General features: G+C 41.3%; 1 protein-coding gene across 1 annotated transcript in view; it reads left to right on the top strand.

The window, feature by feature from the left end:
* LOC144086209 (receptor-type tyrosine-protein phosphatase S-like) overlaps positions 1–21191 on the top strand; it is an 82053-nt gene that overhangs the window by 21078 nt on the left and 39784 nt on the right. The window contains exons 5-7 of the mRNA XM_077616060.1: positions 3560–3705; positions 5197–5338; positions 15858–16046. Of these exons, the coding sequence (XP_077472186.1) occupies positions 3560–3705; positions 5197–5338; positions 15858–16046 (477 nt within the window). The remainder of the gene's footprint in view (positions 1–3559; positions 3706–5196; positions 5339–15857; positions 16047–21191) is intronic.

Genomic DNA, 21191 nt, shown 5'->3' with positions numbered 1-21191 from the left:
GGTCCCATCAAAATGTTTCTCATCATCTTTTTGATGACAACATTTGCTCTGATTTCCTGCCTCGCTGGTCCACACGCGCTCACATAGACGAGCTGAACGTTCTTGCCACACAAACGCTGCAAATTGCATTTTTCTGACAGGTATTTTTTTTCTGTTCATTTATATGACTCATTTGAGACGATCGCTTCGGTCTCTGATGTATGTTGTATAAAGTATTCGGTGAAGCGTTAACTATTTTGTAGCAACCTGGCAGTTCTCCGGCACCAGTAGAGGCATCGGATAAGAGAAATATATCATTTTCAGATAATGGAATCCTTTTTTTATTGAAAAAAAAACAATTTAAATTATAAAAAAATATTATCACCACTATTAAGCATGGTGTAAAATTGGAATTGATTTTTTTTAACACTATGGGCCATTCCAACAACTATTTTTTTCAGAATTTGTATTTTGCCCCCTCCAAATAGGATTTTACACTTATTGAACTATTCAAATAGTCTTTTGTGTCATCTATAGCAATTTTTCCCGTCATTCTTTGTACTGAACGGAGATTCTAGAATAGAACTAGCAAATATACAAAATATTGCCCCATGCGATTCATGCTTATTTACCCTTGGATGCACCATTTATGACATTTTTCCACCTAAAAATGCTCACCTGAGCAATGACAGTGAGATCTGCAGACGTGTGATTGGGAATATGCCCCCCCCCAAACCAGAACCAGAGCATTGTTCTATTATTGGACTTCTGCACTCCTTGCGGATTGTCAATAATGAACACCATGTTCCAGCATAAGGGTGTCCATGTGTGCACCAATACACTCTAGGCTGCAGTTGGATGATTGACAACCAAAATTGGGCTGTAAAAATAAGCAAATAATAAATCATTCAATAATGGTAACATAACTGAGCCAAACTAAAAAAAAAAAGATATTCAACAGCACAGAAAAACAAGCTTTTTATTTCCTGTAAACAATTCACAAATAACACCGTTTAGTTGCAATGGCGCTTTTACTGCCGTCCTTGAATGGGCATTTATCAAATACACAAACAGAAAAGAACGCATTAGTAAAACGACTTTAAAGGCTTGTCAAACCACGGCTTGCTGCACCGAAACCCCCTGACATTAGTCACGAATCTCTATAAACGCCAAACGCAATTTGCAACGCCAGCTGTTGCCAACCTATAGACGTCTTTCAATTGGAAAGCATTTCATTTGCATTTACTACTTTAAAGCGACGATTGCACCCTGACCTGCGGCGCACGTCGGCCCAATGCGAATTGCTTTGCTACACCTCCAACTGGGAACAGTCTCAATCCGTCATTTAGACAATTACAAGGCTTAAAAAGGTGCGCTATTAAAGTAGGCAAGTGGCAGAAGATTATCCGACCCAGCTTCTCTTGTGAAAACAAGCGAAAGCTTCTATTAAGAGAAAGAGCCGCTCGTTAGTCTCCTTTTTTCCAGGCAGCTTTTTGTAACCATCCAGTCATAACAAGTTTTTGTTCAGTGCAAATCCACCCAAAGTCAGTGCCTTGCAGGGCTTTTCCCTGGCTTTAAGAAGAGGCTTAAGTGGTAACATTGCCAGCAGGGTTGCTTTTGCAAGAGGATTGGTGTTGAAGCGCATTTAAGAGAGTACTGTACTGAAAACATTCTGGACTGTACGTGAAGCCAGCGAAACCATGTTGGCGCTCAACAGGGCATATGAAATTCAGTCGTAATCCCGTCACTGGGACAAGGCAGTTTGACGTGACATTTTATTTTATTTTTCCTTTGGTACTTTCACAGGTTCTAATACTCCCTATGTCCCCGGGCCTCTGTTTGAGTTTGGTAGGCCAGATATAGTATGGTTCTCTTGAATGAAGGCCGTGAATTTGTTTTGATTGACTGCACCATGCCGAGTCCAACTTTATGTAGCATTCTGTTGATGATTGCACGAAACCGCTCATTTCTGACATTCAGGATTTGTTGTATTTGTGTCATTACTGCGAACTGCCCCTCGATGACATGATTTAAGTGACTCACTTGGCAATTAGTAAAAAGTCATAACACACCCCGAGAGAAATATTTTTCTTTGACAAAAACAAGAGATCAGTGTTATATGTCCTAAATGCAGGTGCTATGATCTGATTTTCTGGCCACGAGTACTATGTTTAGCGCCAAAAGAACATTGCACGTCACCAGAACTCACACTGGTGGGAGTATCGTGCTTTGGGTTTGTTTTTCTGCACCTGGAATCGGAGCTTTAGGGTGTTTCTTAATAGTTCCGAATCCGTCATGCTTTTTCTGAAAACCTCCAGATGAGTGTTTGTGTGAGAAACTCAAAGTACATTTGGTTTCAGTCGATCCGGACCTAAAATGGGACTCCCATAGCTTAGGTTAGGTTCCAGATCCCCCCCAATAAGTGAAATCCTGCAAACTCCGACACAATGAGGACTCACCTGGGATCGAACTGTGAGGCCGACACGCTAACCACTCGTCCACCGGGGCCGCCTGTGAAAGATTTATGGAATCATAATGGCTAAATTCCTATCAATTCCCATCCCTTTGCCAGTGTTGGAGGTTTTCTAAGCATGGGTTTGTTCTCCGCTTCAAGGCACTGTAATGAAACCGCCTGCCTGTTTCTGCCTGGGTGAGGTGAAACAGTGCGGACAGACTTTTTCAATCCGCAAGTGTGCTTTTATTTTTTTTGGCCATCCTCCGAACGGGAGTGAGCAACGCAGCAAGACCTTAGCCGCCCAGACTTGGGGGAAGTGGGAGGAGGGATTCAGGTTGCCATGGTAAGGGTCATCCTGCCTTCACCGTGATGGATCGCAACGATTCTGTAGCTGACGAGGAGTTAAGCCGGCCACCATGGCAACGGGCCGCAGACAGATAGGAAAGGGTGGGCGCGTGTTGGCTGTTTGATTGATCTGACTCACTCGCCAGGAAAAAAAATGTAGGTTCAGTAATGTTGGCTCAATGGCCAAGTTAGAAAATTGCTGTTTTTTGCGGAGAGGGCAATTGCGACACTTTGGTACTCTTGAGCTCCAACACAAGGCGTAATTGTCACCATCGTTCTCCTCAACTTCCCGCCTCTGGGTAAAACAAATTAACAGTAATGTTGAAAGAGTGACTGAAATGGTGCCGATGAAGTACTACAACTGCCCAAAGCTGGTGATTCTTCCAACAAATGGACCCATCAGGTATTAATACACCACCAATTAGACGCTTATGTATGGATATCGTGCGCTTGATGTTTGCATAGGAATCCGGTGTGTCTTTTTGCTGCAGTTCAGGGCTCCTCCGGCCCGGGAGAAGCAGAAAGTGAGCGAGCGAGCGAGTGAGTTGGACACTGAAAGCTGTTCCTCTGATGCACCAGCCTATTTTTTATTTATGACCCACAGGATGTCCTTCATTGCGTCCCCTAGTCTAGATGATACCCAGGAAGTGAACTCGACTTGGAGGGAGCAAAGCAAAATGTGACAGGGGCAATTTTGGGGATAGTCAGCAGGGTATTTATTCTCTAGTCAGTTTGTTCAATCAATCAACTTTTTGTTTTTCTGCTTTTTCCGTCTCTTAGCTGCTCCCGAGTTCACCAAGACTCCCACAGACCAGATTGGTGTGTCTGGGGGCGTGGCATCATTTGTGTGCCAAGCGAGCGGAAATCCCAAGCCTGTCGTCTACTGGAACAAGAAGGGCAAGAAAGTCAACTCTCAGCGTATCGAGGTGGTTGTCACAGTGCGCAATGTCAAAATATTTCCACTGCCGCATGGCATGCAAAATACACAAATAATTTATATTTTAGAGTCGACTTTCTATCACAGTGTCCTGGAGTGCATGTTTTCCCAGAAGAAGCAAAAGCTAACAGTACACAATTTCAATCCTTCTCAAAGTGTAGAATGAACTCCAATGTTTCTTCTATTTGCCAAGCATTAAGTGTTAAATTTAAAACAATCTGTGGTATATAATACTTAACCTTTTTATAGGGCATTCATTGGACTGTCCAATTCATTTTGGCTGGGAGCTTGGCAGCGACTAAATGCCTTTGAGTCAATGACTGAAAACTATGGCATTTTAAAGATATACCTGTATACTTATTTGAATGGTGAAAGGGGGTTGCGTAAAATAATTTTATTTAATTCGTTCTCTTTTTTAAATAATTGTTTTAAAATATAAAATACTGCACTGTCAGGATTCATGTTGAAAATAGACCACTTAAAAATCGTCATCGGTATACGATAGGTATATCATGAAAATACTACTCATTCAATCACAAAATTAACATTTAATTGGTGCCATTAAAATCATGATGTGCTAAAAGTTTACTGTTCACTTAAAGGCAATAGGCAGCATTATGTTCTTTGGCAGTCAAGGCCGAGCTGTTGGGAAGTGGGGTTAAATGAAGCAATAGTTGGCTTGCTCCAAGCACTGAACAGATGCAAAAGATCACGGGTCACTTCTTCTTTTTTTTCTGGGGGGGGTTTCCTTTTCTTGCCCCAGTGAGCTCGTTCTGTTTGAATGAAGCTTTCTCCCATTCTTTTTACGAATGCATGCTTGCCTGTAAAAGAATACTTTTTTTTTTGTAATACAATACATGGTCCATCATTATATTCCTAACAGTGAGCCCAGAATGGTCTTGGCAATACACCAGTTTCCTGCAGGTATGTGTTTTAATGAGGGATCAAGTAAAAGAATAATGAACCGGATGAGTTTCACATTCCTGCTAACTGCAACCATAGGAATTTACATACAGTGTATCCTTGGAAAGTTTTCTTATTGAATTGCTGGTAGTACAAAAAACAAAAACTCCAACAGTGATTGAGAAAACAGCCAATAATGGTTAAAGGTTTGGTGAAGTAATGCCTCGCAATTGAAGGAACTCATTTTAGCATGTTTTTGTTTGCTAGAGAGAGTCGTAGTTGCAAAACAAATAGATGCTAACAAACGATGCCTAGTGCTGTTTAGTTTCATTTTCATTGGTAGCTTTTCTTAAAATCAAATTAAAACATTTTGGGTTCAATTTCTTAGCATCGTTAGCCAGCACTTTAAAAAAAAAAAGAAATCTAATCATAGTGGGTTCATTCCCTTATGTCCAAGGCAAAAAGGGCAAACATCCTCATGTTCAAGCTCCAAGGATCCACTTGAACATCTTCAAATTGGATGTGAATTTCTGTTTCCGCTCCGATAAGACTAATGTCATTTTCCATTGGCATTCAGACCATCGAGTTTGACGAAGGCACGGGCGCCGTGCTGAGGATTCAACCTCTCAGAGCTCCTCGAGATGAAAACATCTACGAGTGTGTGGCACGTAACAGCGAGGGAGAGCTGTCAGTCACTGCAAAGCTGGCTATTATCAGAGGTGAGTAAAATGTTGCAAATATTTCTACTTTGGGCTTTTGCACCCTACATCTGAAAAATTCATACGCCCAATGTACTTTCTTTGTTAAAATAGGTTCATTCCTGTGTTTTCATACTCTGTCATATCTGAATAGAATTGTTGGATTATGGTAGTTAGTATAAGAGGGAAATTGATATTGAAAAGAAATAGCTAGCAATGCGAATAGATGTCCAATTCATTTTTATCTTTTATATTTTATTTTATTGATCCATTTATTGCTGTCAAGACAAAGAATTAAGGCTGCTATGAAATACTGCAGAATTGCCTTGGCCCCGCCCACAAAAAAAATATCTAACAGAAAATAATGTCACACCCAAAATGAACTACAGTCTACTCGGATGCTATCCTTAAGCTTTCAATCTTATTCTTGCTAGCGCAGCACTAGAAAACTGGAAAACTAGACATGATCATCAATTCTGGTTGTGACATCACAACCAGAATTGATGGATAAAAGTGTGGGTTCCATAAGGCATTTTTTTGGGTGAAATAACTATGAAATGATAAAAAATACACTGCCTGACTTAATTTAAAAAAAAAACATACGTGTAAATGACATGAGTGAATTTATTTTCATTTTTTACACGGAAATCATCTCTTTTTAACTATCCTGTGAATACTCTTGCCACCTCTGGACAAAGGAGCACGTGGCTCTTTCTGTTTAAGCACTCTTCCACGTGCGGGCACCTGGCTTCAGTCGTTGTCCCCCCATCGCCTTGGAGAGCCAAACTCGACCCCCACTCGGGGCTGCGGCGGACTGTTCTTTTTTTTAGTCGCATCAGCCTCACAGGCTAGCGATGCTGCCGTGTGCCCCAATCACTCACTCACTCTTCCCGGCCAGAGTTCTGCTTAATCACTGGTTCACAGCCTCCTTGGACCAATACTCTCCAATGCGCTGCTCCAACACGCTATGAACTTGACTTGCAGCTGTGAACGCTGGCCATCTGCCCCGCACAGCGGCAAAGGACAAAGAAATAGAAAAAGGGTGGTTGCCGGAGCGGCTGTGGAGAAAAAAAAATCAGGGGATTAGACTCGGGGGCTGGCAGACAAGTCGTATCTGCCGGCGGAAATTGAGGAAGCAAGGGCGCGAGGGAGGGAGGAGGGAGGTCGAGGAGAGGTGAAGCACATTTGCTCCAGGGTGAAGAAACGGGTGGTGGCGTGAGTCAAGTGAAACAAAAGAGATGGAATAAGATGACAGAGGAGTGGAGGAAAAGAGCAAAAGAAGGTAGAGGAGTGGGTTTGTCTGAGCGGGGAAAAAGGGGAGCTTGGCCCGCCCATCCTCTGGCCATCTGTTAACTGGCTCCATCATCTTTCTATACAGGGCCAATCTAAAAGCCATTACCACATGAACTACACCTGGGGGCTCGCCTCTTGGCGCGCGTGTCCTCGCGTTGGCCTTGTTTCTCTCAGCGCAAACTTTTATGCGGGTAAAATTCATGATGACTTCTTTGATTTGATTCCACCTAATTAGCGGCTCGGTGCAGTGACTTGAAGGATGGATGGTAAGGGATGTCAAAAAAAAATGGAACCCCAAGATTGAAAAACAAAGTGTGTTGTTGGGGGTCAATGTTTACAAACAGTGAAATAGAGACAATTGGAGTTTAGTTAAACACATTTTGAATGGGCTGGTCTGTAGTCCGATTACGGCCAACAACGTTGCAATTTAAAATGTTGCTTTCCAATCAAAGTTTATTCTTTTTTAGAAAATATAATAGGATGATATCATGAGTTGCATTCTTATTCTTAATCTAATAGATCGGTGAGAAATCAAAGAATAAAAGCAACTAGAGGAGCACTCGGAGAAAAAAAGACTTCTGCCTAAGCAGACATATTCATAGCGTCGGCATGTTTGGAAGATTGACAACTCTTTCTGAATATGAATCAAGTGATCACAAATTGGCAAACATGAATCACATCTTTTGTAAGTTTGATAGTATAATTACTTTGAGCTATTCTTTTTCTGACCCCTAAGAAGTTTAACCAAGCTTTACTTTTAAATAATATTGGTGTTATTCATTATACAATGTTTTTTTTAAATTATTTGTGGCAGGATACTGATGGATCTCTAATAGTTTAGCATGCATGAGACATAAGGCAGCTAACAGCTCTCAGTATAACGCGCAGCTCTCCCCTCTATTTAAAAAAAGAGCACATTGTGTTCTGAAACTTATCACCTCTTAATTTAAAATGCCTTTGCTCCTTTACCGATCCACGTTGTTTCGTCAAAATGAAAAATAACATTAGATGGAAGAATCTTAGCGTGACCTTCATCCTCATTGTTTTTTAATATTAAGGCTTAACAGCTTAGTCTTCATGTCACTTAAAAGGGCAAGATATGATAATCAACCAAACATGGGGTTTTGTTTAGGGTTTTGATCAGCATCATATATTTCAAGACAGCAAAGATTAAAAGCATCAATCTTTTCAGAAATGGTTAACACGGGTTGTGTTGTGTACGGAACAATGGTTAATATGTGTTGTGTAGGAAATTGTTCCAACATCGTTACTGCCTACATTATAAGCCTTTATTTTTATCCGTCCGAACAAGCCCTGAGTTGAGTGGATTAAGCGTGTACAAGTGGATTGGCCAGTCAGTATTGTATTGTTTTGATCAAAACATTTTACCGGAGGCTTCTTTAAGCAAGTGACAAATGTTGTTTTGCCATAGAAAAGTTGTTTCCAATGACATGCAAACCAAAACAATCGGCTTTAGCCGGCGTTGTGCACCAGTAAATACTCAGTTTCAACTATGCAGAGGACAACCATTACAAAAATGCATAATTTCAATGGGCATGGATCTGTGTAAGTCTTGATAATTCAAATTTGACAACATTCCGACATTAGTGAGTAAAAACTTGCGATGGTGGGACTTTAATGTTCACCTTTTCTCACCGACTTGATGCAACAACAATTCTCTTAGTCTGGCTTTCCCAATCGTTCAAATGCCTTAAACTCTGACAGGCTAAAACATGTCAGTGCTTCAGAAACGATCATGTCACACAAGAATGGCGCTAAGTGCAGTTAAGTCCAAAAAAACTGATTTACTGGAGGAAAGAGTCCTTCAGCCACTGATGTCACAAAGATGCTTTCCATTAGTGTCCAGACCCTTCCACTTGTGCAAAAAGTATTTTTGTACACTGACATGCTCCATGTCACCATTTAGTATAACGGTTGACCGACACTAATAGCAGCTTCTGTGGTGTATGCGGTGAGCTAGGGAAGTGCTTTACTGCCCTATATGATATCTAATGGACAAACATATAGCAGTTTCTCTTGAGATCTTACCTTTTCTGTTCCATTACCCGCATGCCAGCTCATTTGATATTTCCTTCACCGCGAGGCCCACAGCAGTGGGTTTCTAATTTCTTCTCATCTTGTTTTATTCATATTTTCATTTTTACCGTCATCTATCCAGCCTGACCTCAGTGTCTGTCCAATCGCTCTCCCTTCGACCCCCGCTTCCACTTCCTTGCAAAGCGAGCACTTCTACGCACATTGCGGTTATTTTGTTGAGCCTCCAGGAAATGTGGATATCTGCAGTTCTGCATGTTTGAAAACCTCTGGTGGGCGAGAGGTTCTCGTCACTGCAGCGGGGAGTGCGCTTGTTTGTGTTCTGACTGCTTGCGAATGCATTAACTCGGTGGTTTTCATACATTTTATTGCAACATCCGGGCCAATATTAACTCTGCCTGCCGTTGACGGCATTACACGTCCATTTTGTCTAAGAGCGGTTCCGGTCAAAATGGATTGGACGTCAAGTGCTGTCACTGCCACTGAACGATGAGTCTGGCCAAAGAGCATCTGCACCATCGGGGGGCTCATTTTTGTTGTATTTTGTTTTAAAACATTATTTTCCCCATTGGCAGATGTGATAGAAATTTGCAATTTGTAACCATTTTTTGAAGGTCAATTATTCTAATGTTGTCTAACGTGAATGTTTTGTAGTCTATGTTACATAAATAGAGTGGAACTGTACATAATGAATGCACTCTAATGGATTGACAAACTTTTTGGGGAATATTTCATTTAGTCAGTCTTTTATGTTCTGCTAGAACTAGCCTACTTATCTCTAGCCATCCTCATACTACACTTTTATCAGTGCATTAACTCCTATCTGCTAAGTGTTTGTTTGATGTGCGTGTGGGTGGTTTGCGCACTATAGTCCGGATTATACTAGGGTCCCGTTTTAAGGGAAAGGGAGTTGATCGGGGAGGCAAAGGGTGAGGTAAGAGAATGGAAGAGAGACGATATGCCGCCACCATAAACACCCTTGGCATGATGGGCAGTCAGATCACATCCCACCCCTCCTCCGGCGTCTGCTGCACTGGCGGCTCAAGCAGCAGGAAAGAGAAAAAGAAAGAAAAAAAACGCAGGGTATCAACTCGTCCTGCAAGAGGATTACACTCCTTGAGTGAAGAAACTGGCTCTTTCATTGCACATGTGACTAGTTTCTTTTCTAGTTTATTCATATATTTTTTTTAACTTCCTCCTCCCCTTTTTTCTCCTGGCCCACAATTCTCCACGCTTGTTTGCATGGAAGCCTGTAATACGGCCATGTTTGAAGTGTGTGTTTAGCGTTGCCGGATCACAGAGCTGAGCCGAAGCGAGGCTCGCAAAGAATTGTGACTCTCGGGCCTTATTTTTACATTGTGTTGCGCGGTGATCTATTCTCATAAAAGACCATTAGCATTTAAAGTGTTCCTCAGTCCTCCTGCAGTCTATAGGAGTCAAAGCATTAGAGCCTCTTGAGGACTGCAGATTATTCCTGAATCAGACTCCCTGAGATCGGCTCCCCCCGAAAATCCCCCCCCTTCGCCCGCAAGGCTTCTTTCATGCGTGTGGCCTTTCCTTCTCCAAATGAGTAGGCAACGTGTTTCTCATCCAGGACAACAATTTGTTTCTCTTGGCGTTTGTGTCGTTGCGTGCCAACAAAAAAAGGCGCAACACTGAAAAATAACTGGAATGGTTGTTTGTTTGTTTGCATCATTTGCATTGGGTCCTTGACTCTGTGTGTGTGTGTGTCCGCTACCAGTTCGAGTGTGTGTGTGTGTGTGTGTGTGCAAGAACGAATCGCCTATTTGCACAAATGTGGTTGCCTTTGTCGCTTATTTTTCGGGCAGCGGGCCCTGGATGTCCTTCTGTAAACACGAGCGGGCCAAAATGTACGCGTTCAACCCCATGATGCGCACAAAGACAAAGCTACGGGGAACAATGCCAGCCGGTCGGTGCCAATGTTCCTAAAAACACTGTGGACGCACTCTGTGTTTATAGCCGCACTGTTCATTTTTCCATATGGCATCTTATCAATTTAAGCAGAAGATGAAAAATAAGCTGGACTTTTTTCACTGCAGTGTTTGCGTCTGATAAATGATTCATTTGCTGAAAAGCGTGATCAAGGCCATGCCTGCAGTATCTATTTCAAGCAGTCGCTGACTCACTCAGGAGGCTGGCTCAATACCTGTAGCTCCCACATCCCTCTTTTCTTTCCTCAGCAGTCAACGCGTCTGTCGTGCCCGCTCTCTGTGTGACACGTGCTGGATCTCCACAAGAAGCTTATATATGACTTTCAAATGTTTGTCTTGGAACACAGTTTTTCATAAATGGTCCAAATTTTGTGGCAAAAAAGAAATCTGCTGCATTACAGGCTTAAAACCTAATGCGTATTTTCCAGACTATACTTTTTTTTTCATAGTTTGGCTGGGCCTGCAACTAATAGTCAAAGTACGAGTTAGTTTTTTTTTTTCCTCTCTGACCAAAACAGCCTTTTATGTTTTTTAATTTTAGGTTAGAGTTATATGAACTTTGCTTTTGCTTTCCTCACACATCCCAAAAACATATACGGTAAGCTGGTTGAACACTCTAAATTGTCCCTAAAAATGTGTCCAATTCAGGGTGTCCCCACCTGGTGCCCATACAAGTTGGCTGGGATAGGCTCCAGCACCCCCCGCGACCCTTGTGAGGATAGGCTGGGAGGAAGATGAAGGAACGAATAACTATATTAAGTTTACTTTACCCTTTTTTTCTTTCTCCCGGCACTTTAGATATTAGCTCATACATTGCCAATAAGGGCAATAGATGTCCAATCCAATTGTCTGGGAAACCCGGCAGCGAGTGATCATTTGATTTTTGCTATTTTTTATGATCAAACAATTTGTGAAATAGTAAATTGAACATTACATTCAATTTTTTATTATGTATTTTAATATATTTGTCAATTTAGCTTCAATTAAAAACAAACAAACACCCAGTACAGGTCTATTAGTAAAAGTTCCCATTATAAAGTCATACCCATTTTTTTGCCATCACTGGTAAAAAAAAATAGGGAAAATGTTAAATGTGGGGTGCCACTGCATTGATAAATACCAAATTGGAATACCAAAATGTATCCACCATGACCCTCTGCAGTGAGGTGCGATAATTAACATCCAGAGAGTCCATGCAAGTCATAGACGGCAGATGATAAAAGACCCTTTGAGTCCTCTCGGGGGAAGGGTGAGGTTGAGGGAGGGCAAAGGGGAGCAGATGTAAGGCATAGTGTCTTCCTTGCCTTAAGGGAGCATTCTGATCTGCCTATCGATATCCCTTTTCTTCTTCTCGTCCACCCCCCCCCCCCCATTTCGGATCATTAGTATTGATCCAACGTGGGATACCTAGGAGAGGGGTCCTCATTTCTATATTTTTATAGGCAGTTCATCCCTGTTATAATTCACGAGTGTCTGTGCGTGTCTGCTTTATTTCGGAGACTATGTCTCGTTAAACCTGGTGGGAGGGGGGGGGGGGCGTTTTCTCAGAGCAAGGATTTATTGCAAAGGATTGTGCAACAAATGGCCTCAACATTGGTTGAAATTTGAAATGAACCCTTTCAGGAACAGGGGCAGCTATTCTAAACCTGGCATTTAATACATTTTAGCCCTTAATAGAGGAAGTGGATGTTTTTGGTAATTTTAAAAATACTTTTGACACCTTTTATAGGGCAAGTGTTTTTATTTTTATTTTGGGTCATTAAAAAATAACGATTATCCTGATTTTGTCATTTTTCATCTGAGGTTATTCCTGACTTTGTTATTGGATATCATGGTTTCAAAAGGTTGTGTTGTCATTGTACATGCCAATGGTGCTGACTTTTTCTAATGATTATTTTTTGTTTTACTGCCTCCTAAGCTATTTGCTATTCTAAAAAATACCATTTTCAAGGGTTGTTGGGTTTCACCAATGAAGGTTTTCCATCTTAGGGGGTACTCCTGACTTATAAAATGTCCTGTAATCACATTTTCTAGTACCTGTAAACAGCATTGCATAACCTGAGATTCATTACTGTTGCCTTTTCGGTGTCCTTTTTCCCTTCCACGCTCAGCCGCGGCTGTTTGATGTTCCCGTCGGACGCTGCCTCTTGAAAGCAGATGAATTTAAAAGAGAGAGATTGATTCTATCAGCATTTGAGCTTTCTTCCCCGCAGCAAAGTGCAAGGAAGCAGATGGTGCACGTTTGTCATGTGTTTAGGTAGCAGGGGTGCCGTTAGGCCCCGACGAAGGAATAGGAAGGGAAAAACAAGCAGACCTCTGACGTGGTCATTTTCGGACGGACTCCAACGCTTACGACATTTGGACAGCTTGCGTTGTCCTTGCGTCCAAGAGGCTTGATTTATCAGCCCAGGAAATTGCCGTTGGTAATTGCTTTTCGACTGTGGGAAAGTGGAATATGTAATTATAGGCGCAGGTATGGGGGAGGTGTCAGAGTGGTTGTGCGAGAGAGATAGTGGTTAAAAGTGCAAGGAGAAGAGGAAGCGGTGGAGGCTGATGGATGCTTGATTACGTGTCTGACCATCTGGATTGCTGTCATCGAGATGCTTAATCCTATTTACTTGAGAACCCGTTTGAGGAGTCTTATCTATGTGGAATTGGAGGCAACCGCATTTTTTGGGGGGCCGGGGGTGCTGCTTGTATTAGATTCCAGAAATGACAAGAATGGATAGCAGAGTGTTTAGGATGCGCTAAATTCCACGCCTTCGGATCGTTAAACTTGGTCCAGGGGAATTATTTTCCGGGGCAGTTCTAGCCACGAGCCTTTTATACTTTTTAATCATTGGCCTAACATTTAGAAAGTCGTATAGAAGAACTGAGATGGAGCTGTACGATGTTTTGAACCATTATTTTATTTGGGATACTTGTTCACAATCTATTACCGTGACTGGACAATTCGTCGCCGGACACTTCGTCGGCAGACAGTTCGTCGAACAGACATATCGCCGCCGGACATTTCGTCGCGGGCTAGGGGATAGTGGTTAAAGGTTAGTGGTTAGAATTAGGATTTGGGGATAGTGGTTAAGGTTAGTGGTTAGGATTAGGGTTAGGGGATAGTGGTAAAGGTTAGTGGTTAAGGTTAGGGTGATTATAATTTTGAGTGAGAGAGATTACCTGGTTGATCGCTTTCAACAAATTATTTATGCAACAAAACAATCGTTCGCGAGGAAGCAACCCTTCGACAAAAACGCTCTACGACTAAATATCCATTCGACATATTGTCCGGCGACATGTCTGTTCGATGAACTGTCTGGCGACGAAGTGTCCGGCGAGGAATTGTCCGTCGACGAAATGTCCGGGCACCTCTATTACAGTTGGACACCGGAAATAACACTAGCATCGGGACCCTCGTTGCCATTGGCGGTGATAGAAGTTCACTTCTTGTAGAAAGGCATTTCATTTCATTTCCTTGGGACGCATCTTTTGTGTTATGTGTGTTCAGAGAATAAATAAAACTCCAAGTACCTCCCTAAAATTCTCCCTGAATCTATCCATTTTGTCTTGTTCACACTATTCAATGCTTCTAACTTTGTGTTTGGGGAATTCCCTTTTTCATTTCAGCATGACTTCCCCTCAGTCCCAGAAGCAAAGTCCATAATGGCATGCTTGGCCGTGGACTCCATCAAACACCTTTACGACGAACTAGAACACACCCCGCGGCTCTTTTGGATGAACGCGCATCCATTTCCCCAGACACACGGCAAACTTTCACAACCTACGCAACCTTGTCCGCGGCCTCCCAACATAATCAGACACCCAGAAGCACGGACACTCTTCCCGAAATGGCCTTTTTAATAGTCGCTGCATTTAAACAATTACTGCTAACAACTCCTTATTACCCCCTTGCCCTGCCCCTCCTTTTGATCCCGACATCTAATTGCTACTGCCGTTACCAAGCAGGTCTCCGCATAGTTATTAGACGGGAGTCATTACAGTCACAGGCGGTTCAATGCCACCCTCACTGTACGCTTGTTTTCCGTCGGCAGGGGATAGATTGCGTGGAGTGTGTACGTCTTTTCGGTGACTCTCTCGCCCCATTGGGCGGTATGTTTATCCTCCTGCAGTGACGGCTCGTCTAAAACACGGCAAACCTTGCTGCATGTCTGCCCGCCTACTAAACCCACCTAATGAGTAGCTAGCTGAGAGGGAGAAAAAAAAAACCTGCGCCTTTAATGAGGACGGATATAGTGGGCCCGCTGTCTTGGCTGGTATCGCCTCTTTCAGGCCACTGCAGATGTGAAAGGCTGGGAACAGTGCCTCTCACATTGCCACGTCTGTGTGGATGGCTTATATTTCGTCTTTGAGGGAGGACAGCGAGGATTCTCGTGTGCTTGGATGGACTCCTATTTTAGACAGCGAGATGGATAAGTTCGGTAGATATTTTAGATATTAGTACACCCACATTTTAAATGGATGAAGTCGTAACTGCGATTAATTGCATTGTCATACGCAATCCAATATGGAATTCAAACGTCGTAGTCGGCAGTTTCATTTTATAAGATGAAGGAAATATATGTTTTGAGTAGGGCTGGGAAATGATTAGCCATGGTGAGGATTTATAATGTCATACACAAAATCTAGTAATAAATTCAAAAGTAGTAGTGCTAGCACATTTTTATTTGAAGTCTGCGGCCATTTTAAGGATTGGCTGCCAATCAAGTTAGGGTGTCCCCAGCCTGCTGGCCATGGTTGGCTGTGATAGGCTCCAGCACCCCCCGCAACCCCTGTGAGGATAAGCAGTACAGAATATGAATGAATGCCATATTAAGGAAATTGTTCTTTATATTAAAGTATTGGGAATGGGTTAGTTTGCGGTTAAAATCATTAATTGCGTTAATATTTTTATGATACTTAATGTGCAAAAATAGTGTTCAAAAAGCATTGTATTTAAAACCTTAAATAATGTGCCAGTTATGACAATGCCATTGCTCCATTTTTGACTAGATTTCAAGAGGTAAACATATTGCTAGTCTTAAGTTAATGTTGTTTTTTTATCTCGATTCCATCTCAGAAAGGTATGAATCTAAGAATCCGTGCAAACACTTAGACTGTCAGTGCACATTTGTTTCACTTCTATTCCACTCATGTACTTTTACCTCATGCTTTGCGCATCGTTTTGCACTCTTACTCATCTTTTGTTGTTGTATTCATTTTTTTCCATTTTTTTTTCACCCCCCTTCCAGAGGACCTGTTGCCATTCGGCTTTCCCAGTATCGATATGGGTCCTCAGCTGAAAGTGGTGGAGCGCACAAGGACAGCCACCATGCTGTGCGCCGCCAGCGGAATCCCAGATCCAGAGATCTCCTGGTTTAAGGACTTCCTGCCCGTTGAACCCAGTACCAGCCAAGGTCGCATCAAACAGCTCCGATCAGGTGAGAAATGTTCCCTTTGTTTCCATGTGTCTTCAGTTTTACAAAAAGCCAATAAAATCGCCAATAAATTGAATTGAATTGAATCCAAAGCTTAACATTGCTGTCACACTCACAAAAAAAAGAATCCCTATTGCTCTAAATTTGACGATTATCATGCTTTATTTGTGATTACGATCAAGAGATTACATGCTTCTCTCCAACGCTGTGGGGATGGATTTACAACCTTTTTAAAGCCAATTTTATGAATTTGCTTAATTCGCCAGCCAAGGGGAAAATGGTCGTTTTTTAATCAACATTCGGGACCTCTCTTTTACTTTAATAGGTCTCTAACCTCAGCCTCATATTGCTGTATAGTAACTGCTGCACTCGGACGTGCTACAAACCAACTCATGCCGCACAAACTCGCTAAATTAATCATAGATCCGCTCAAAACCGGCCAACTCGGAGTCAGGTGGATTTGATATAGAAACGATGCATTTGTCGGCTAATTACTCATAGTGAAATCAAGTCAGATTTAAAAAAAAAAAAGCACGTGCGTATTGACAGGCGACTCGGCGGAAGAACATTTTGCACTTAAGATGGTTTGCTCAGCTTTGTTTGTGCTCCTCTGCGGAGACCAGACAGTCTCTCCTGGAATACGCAGACAAGCATTCCTCAGCTATTTTTCCCCTCAGCTGTCCTCGGGGGTAATGAAAGTGATGGTGAGGCAAAATCATTTTGCTGTAGCTCAACGCCACGTTCTGGCGGTTGTCGGCCGACATGCTCCACTGATCGCTTCTGCCCCTTGTCAACCTTTCAACTACAATCTTCATTTGTACCACTACGCTTTCAAAAACTTCCTAAACATTTTTTTTGCCCTGGCGGGCCGTCAAATCCTTGACCCGAATCCATGTTGTTGTTTAAGGAAGTCAAGTGGCGGACAAATTCAGTACTGTATCTGCATGCCGAGTGTTCGCCCTGTTTTACAGGGAGTGATAACGCACCAGATAAAATCACCTTGCTTGATGAATTGAAAAACAAGAGGTGAACATTTTCTGACATTCAGTAGTGGAGGAAAAAAAAATAGCCAATCAAATGCGAGTATGCCTCCATGATATCAGTCAAACCTGTGGTCCCATGCACTTGTGTTCGAAACTGTCGGTCTTATTGTGTATTAGTCTCAGCCCCAAAATCCAACATATTCCGACTGGGGAAACACGTTGCCGTTTCAATCAATACGATCCGTCGTCTCCGACAAAAACAAGACACGGGTCTACTTTCTCCTCTCTCAACCTCTGGCCAGATCAAATCCTGCAGTTTAGTGAGCACCGAACAGAAATAGAACGGCAGCAATATCAAAAATCAACAATCATTTTAGTGCAATTTAAATCTGACTGGCGAATGAATGAACGAACATTTATTCTGTCAATGTAGCCCCTTACTGACCATCTGAACAAGGCTAAAAAAAAACAAAAAACAAGAAAAATCCCAACATGATCTACTACTGTAGTATATATCATTTCCTATTTTCTGGTATTTATTCCATCCATTTGTTGGGAGTTACTCAGACCTGACATTTTTTCACCAGTGCTGCATGTTTGGCCAAGTATCGCCCCGATGAAAGAATATCAAGACAAATTACACTGTTGGTTTCAGTGCCAGCTTTAATGGGATTTCAACTCGACAAAAGCGCCACAGAGCCGAGCAACAAAATGCACTGTATAATGAAATGCTGGCTGCAGTGAGATGCCTTGGAGGAAATCAATTAGACCCGAGCCAGGCACAAAATAGCGGTGCCATGTCGTGCGGCTGACGTTCCTTTAAGATCACTTCAATGGGGGGGGCACCTTTCCGAGATCTCCCTCTTATGTTGGAGGCGACTGTCATTGGATCGCAGCCAGGGGCGTGTTCGGGGAACAAAATGTTGTCTTCTATTCTCGCTTTTTTTCCTTTACCCACAGTCGGAAGTATTTCCGTGGCTCGTATGAGTGAAGATGAAAAACGATTTTGGAAATAACCGCACCTTATTTTAGAAAGATTCCAGACTTCCAGAAATAGGGCCTTCATCAATTTCTGTCCCTCAAAGCACAAAGTACGCTAATGTATTCTGTCGGGCTAATTATTGAACACCATTGTGCCCTTTTCAGGGCAGAAAAGATTCCCTAGTTGTAAAAGTCAAGTGTCTAGGGTGCCTAAACACTGGCTTTGAGGAATGTTGTTGTTTTCTGGAGGGCATACCCTTAATGTCCTCGCCAGGATCTATTTGTAGGAACATACCTACGGCACTCTGTTATTTGGTACCTGGGAATTCTCGGTAAAGAATTAACCCACTTAATCCACCTCTTGATACCGCTGCTATAACGTTGCAATTATAGGAAACATTGAGATTTGACAAAAACAACAACAAAAAAGATTAGGGCCACACGAAGAAAGATAATAGGACAATCAGAATAAAGTGATAATATTAAGTCGTGATATTATGAGAATGATGTTGTATGTTGTAAAATTATGAAAAGAAAGTCATAATAATACAAGGTCAAAATGGTAATTCGACATGCTTTTACCTCATATCACAAGATTAATGTCGTAATGCTAGAAAAAGTTGGGAAATTGAAAAAGTTGGGAGATTGAAGTCAATCGTTACGTTCACATAATAAGTATGGATTGAGAGCGGCTCAGCCATGTAAGTTATCTTACCTTGTCTGAGAGGTATGACAAATTATTAGTATAAATGAAGGTCTGGATTATAATTGAATATAGATGAGCCAAAAGTTTCTGTATCCATGAAAACGATTGTAAAATACAGATTGACAAAAGGTTCTCAATATTGTTCATTTTTACATGACGTAAAGTACATCATAACTAATTTAACTACATTATCTCTACTGCCTACATAGATATTTTAAAAAGATGCATGATATAATGACTTTTTTCTTTTAATAGTATGACTGTAAATTAGTAATATTATGTAAATCTTTTCCCCCCATAATATTACGTAAAGTTACACTATTAATCTCATGAGTTCTCGTAATATTACGAAATGAAAGTCGGAATATTAGCACTTTATTCTCGTAGGCTTTTTTTTTCTTTGTGTGGCCCTCACACTGCTGTTGTATGATCTGCTGCAGATTCAATATTTATCTAATATGACAAAAACCATACATTTGTGATCTAATTGGTTAGAAGCAGTCCCATTGCTAATCCGGTTAAAGTTAAAAAGACCAGCGCTACTACTTCTGGAGGCAAATTAGATTGAAATGGCACCACAGAGAGCTTGAAATCTAATTGATCAAACTGTCTGGCATGCGTGTACTGGAAGTCCAGACGGTAGCATGAAGAGAATAAACTGTTGGAATTACATGAAAAAAATCCCTTGGACATATTTTACAAATTAGGTTATTAATTTGGGTCAGCATTTCTGAGGCAATTTCTATTAATGGTAGCAAATGATCATTAAGGAATCCATCTCTCGCTCTTGTTTTATTTTTATTTTTTCATACCACCTGGTTCATACGTGAGTGGGGGGAAGCATGACAATCTGTCGGTCAATATACATATGACTCGCGAGACTGAGAGTCTCCGAATTTACCATAGCACTTAACGGACGCCGATACGCCACAGCCTAGCCTAGCAGATGGCCTGCAATATGGCCCCGGAGGTTGACTGCTGTGTAATGGATAGCCCTGCCTTACCTGAGAATTGGAGTGTGGTCAAAGGTTGTAGAAAAGAGGCAAAAAAAAAAATAGACAATATGGGATGCTGTGTAAGGTAAAAGAAAATTCTCTCTTTTTTTTTCACAAAAACTACAAAATTCTACTAGAATTTGAATAATAAATCTCTGCTCAAATGACTGAATTTAAATGAGTTTAAGTTTTGGTCTTTTACTAGGAATAAAATGTTATTACTAGTAGACGTCCAATCCAGTGTATTAACTCATTGCCTCAGTGCAAGTTAATATAGAGTCATATTTCATTAATATGACATTTAAAATAAAAGTGTCCTAAACACTACTTTTGAATTCATTACTATACAGAATGTGATTCATCTTTAATTCATTTTACAGGATTCACAATTAATCTCACAGTTAGGCATCTCATTGACAGCGTTCAACATCTTATCTATTTTTATTGCGACGGTTGGCAGCGAATGGATAAAAATTCCCTACCAGTTCAAATGGATAGGTCGCCTATCGCCATCAATGGCAGCCAATAAGTTAATAGTATGATTTACGATCTTGTTCATTAAAATGGCAGTACATTTAAAATAAAAGTGTCCTAATGACTATTTTTAAATCGCAATTAATCCCACATGATTCATCGCGATTCAGAAGGGAAACCAATGCCCAGATCCAGTTGTAAGGTTCTAAAAATGCCCAAAAGAGATAGTCGGAAAACAGTGTAGGCCCAATAAAATGCCTGTTTAAAAGTGTACCAGTCATTCTTGAGCGTCTTAATACCTTTGAAAAAGTGCTCGCTTAAAAGAAAATATATATATTTTATCGAGTGATTACATCACACACACAAAGATTATTATTATTAACAATTTCATATAAAATAACATGTGCACACATCTTTCTCTCGCTCTCTTAGTTCCCTTCATTTTTCCAAAACTTTTTGAAACATTCACTGCTATTCCCTTGCTTTTAACCCTGCATGAGACTCAACCCTTTATTAATGTCTTATGCTTTATTTGTTTTTGCTTGTTTTATCTATTATACTTTACACTGTTTTGTCCTTGCTATTCATAGACGGTACTTTTTGTCAACAGTTTTAAACGACTTTATAGCTTCATCGGCAGGTAAAATGTAGCAGCTCAGAGAGGGATATAAAAAAAGCAATTAATTCAAAGATTTGAAGCTCCATCCGGAGACGAAAGCATCTAACCTGAGTGCTCCATTTCAACCGGTGGAGCTATCAGTTTAGGCAGTATCGCTACAGCCTGGCAGTCATGATACACCTTCTTCCATTTTTACTGCAACTAGGTTGATGTAGATCTTATCTCAGTCTGGCTCAGTTTGCAGCTTACTTTCTCTACTTGTAGGTCATCCCATTCCTCACTTTCATCTGGTATACCGCTAATATTTTGTTTATATACCTCGAAACTGTCAGCATTCGTGTTATTTTATTTTTTTGAATTGAATTGAATGCTTTTATCGTCATTATACTC

The sequence above is a fragment of the Stigmatopora argus genome, chromosome 12 (assembly GCF_051989625.1).
Source record: "Stigmatopora argus isolate UIUO_Sarg chromosome 12, RoL_Sarg_1.0, whole genome shotgun sequence".
In the NCBI taxonomy this organism is placed as follows: domain Eukaryota; kingdom Metazoa; phylum Chordata; class Actinopteri; order Syngnathiformes; family Syngnathidae; genus Stigmatopora; species Stigmatopora argus.
This window is presented reverse-complemented; position numbering and strand designations above follow the sequence as displayed.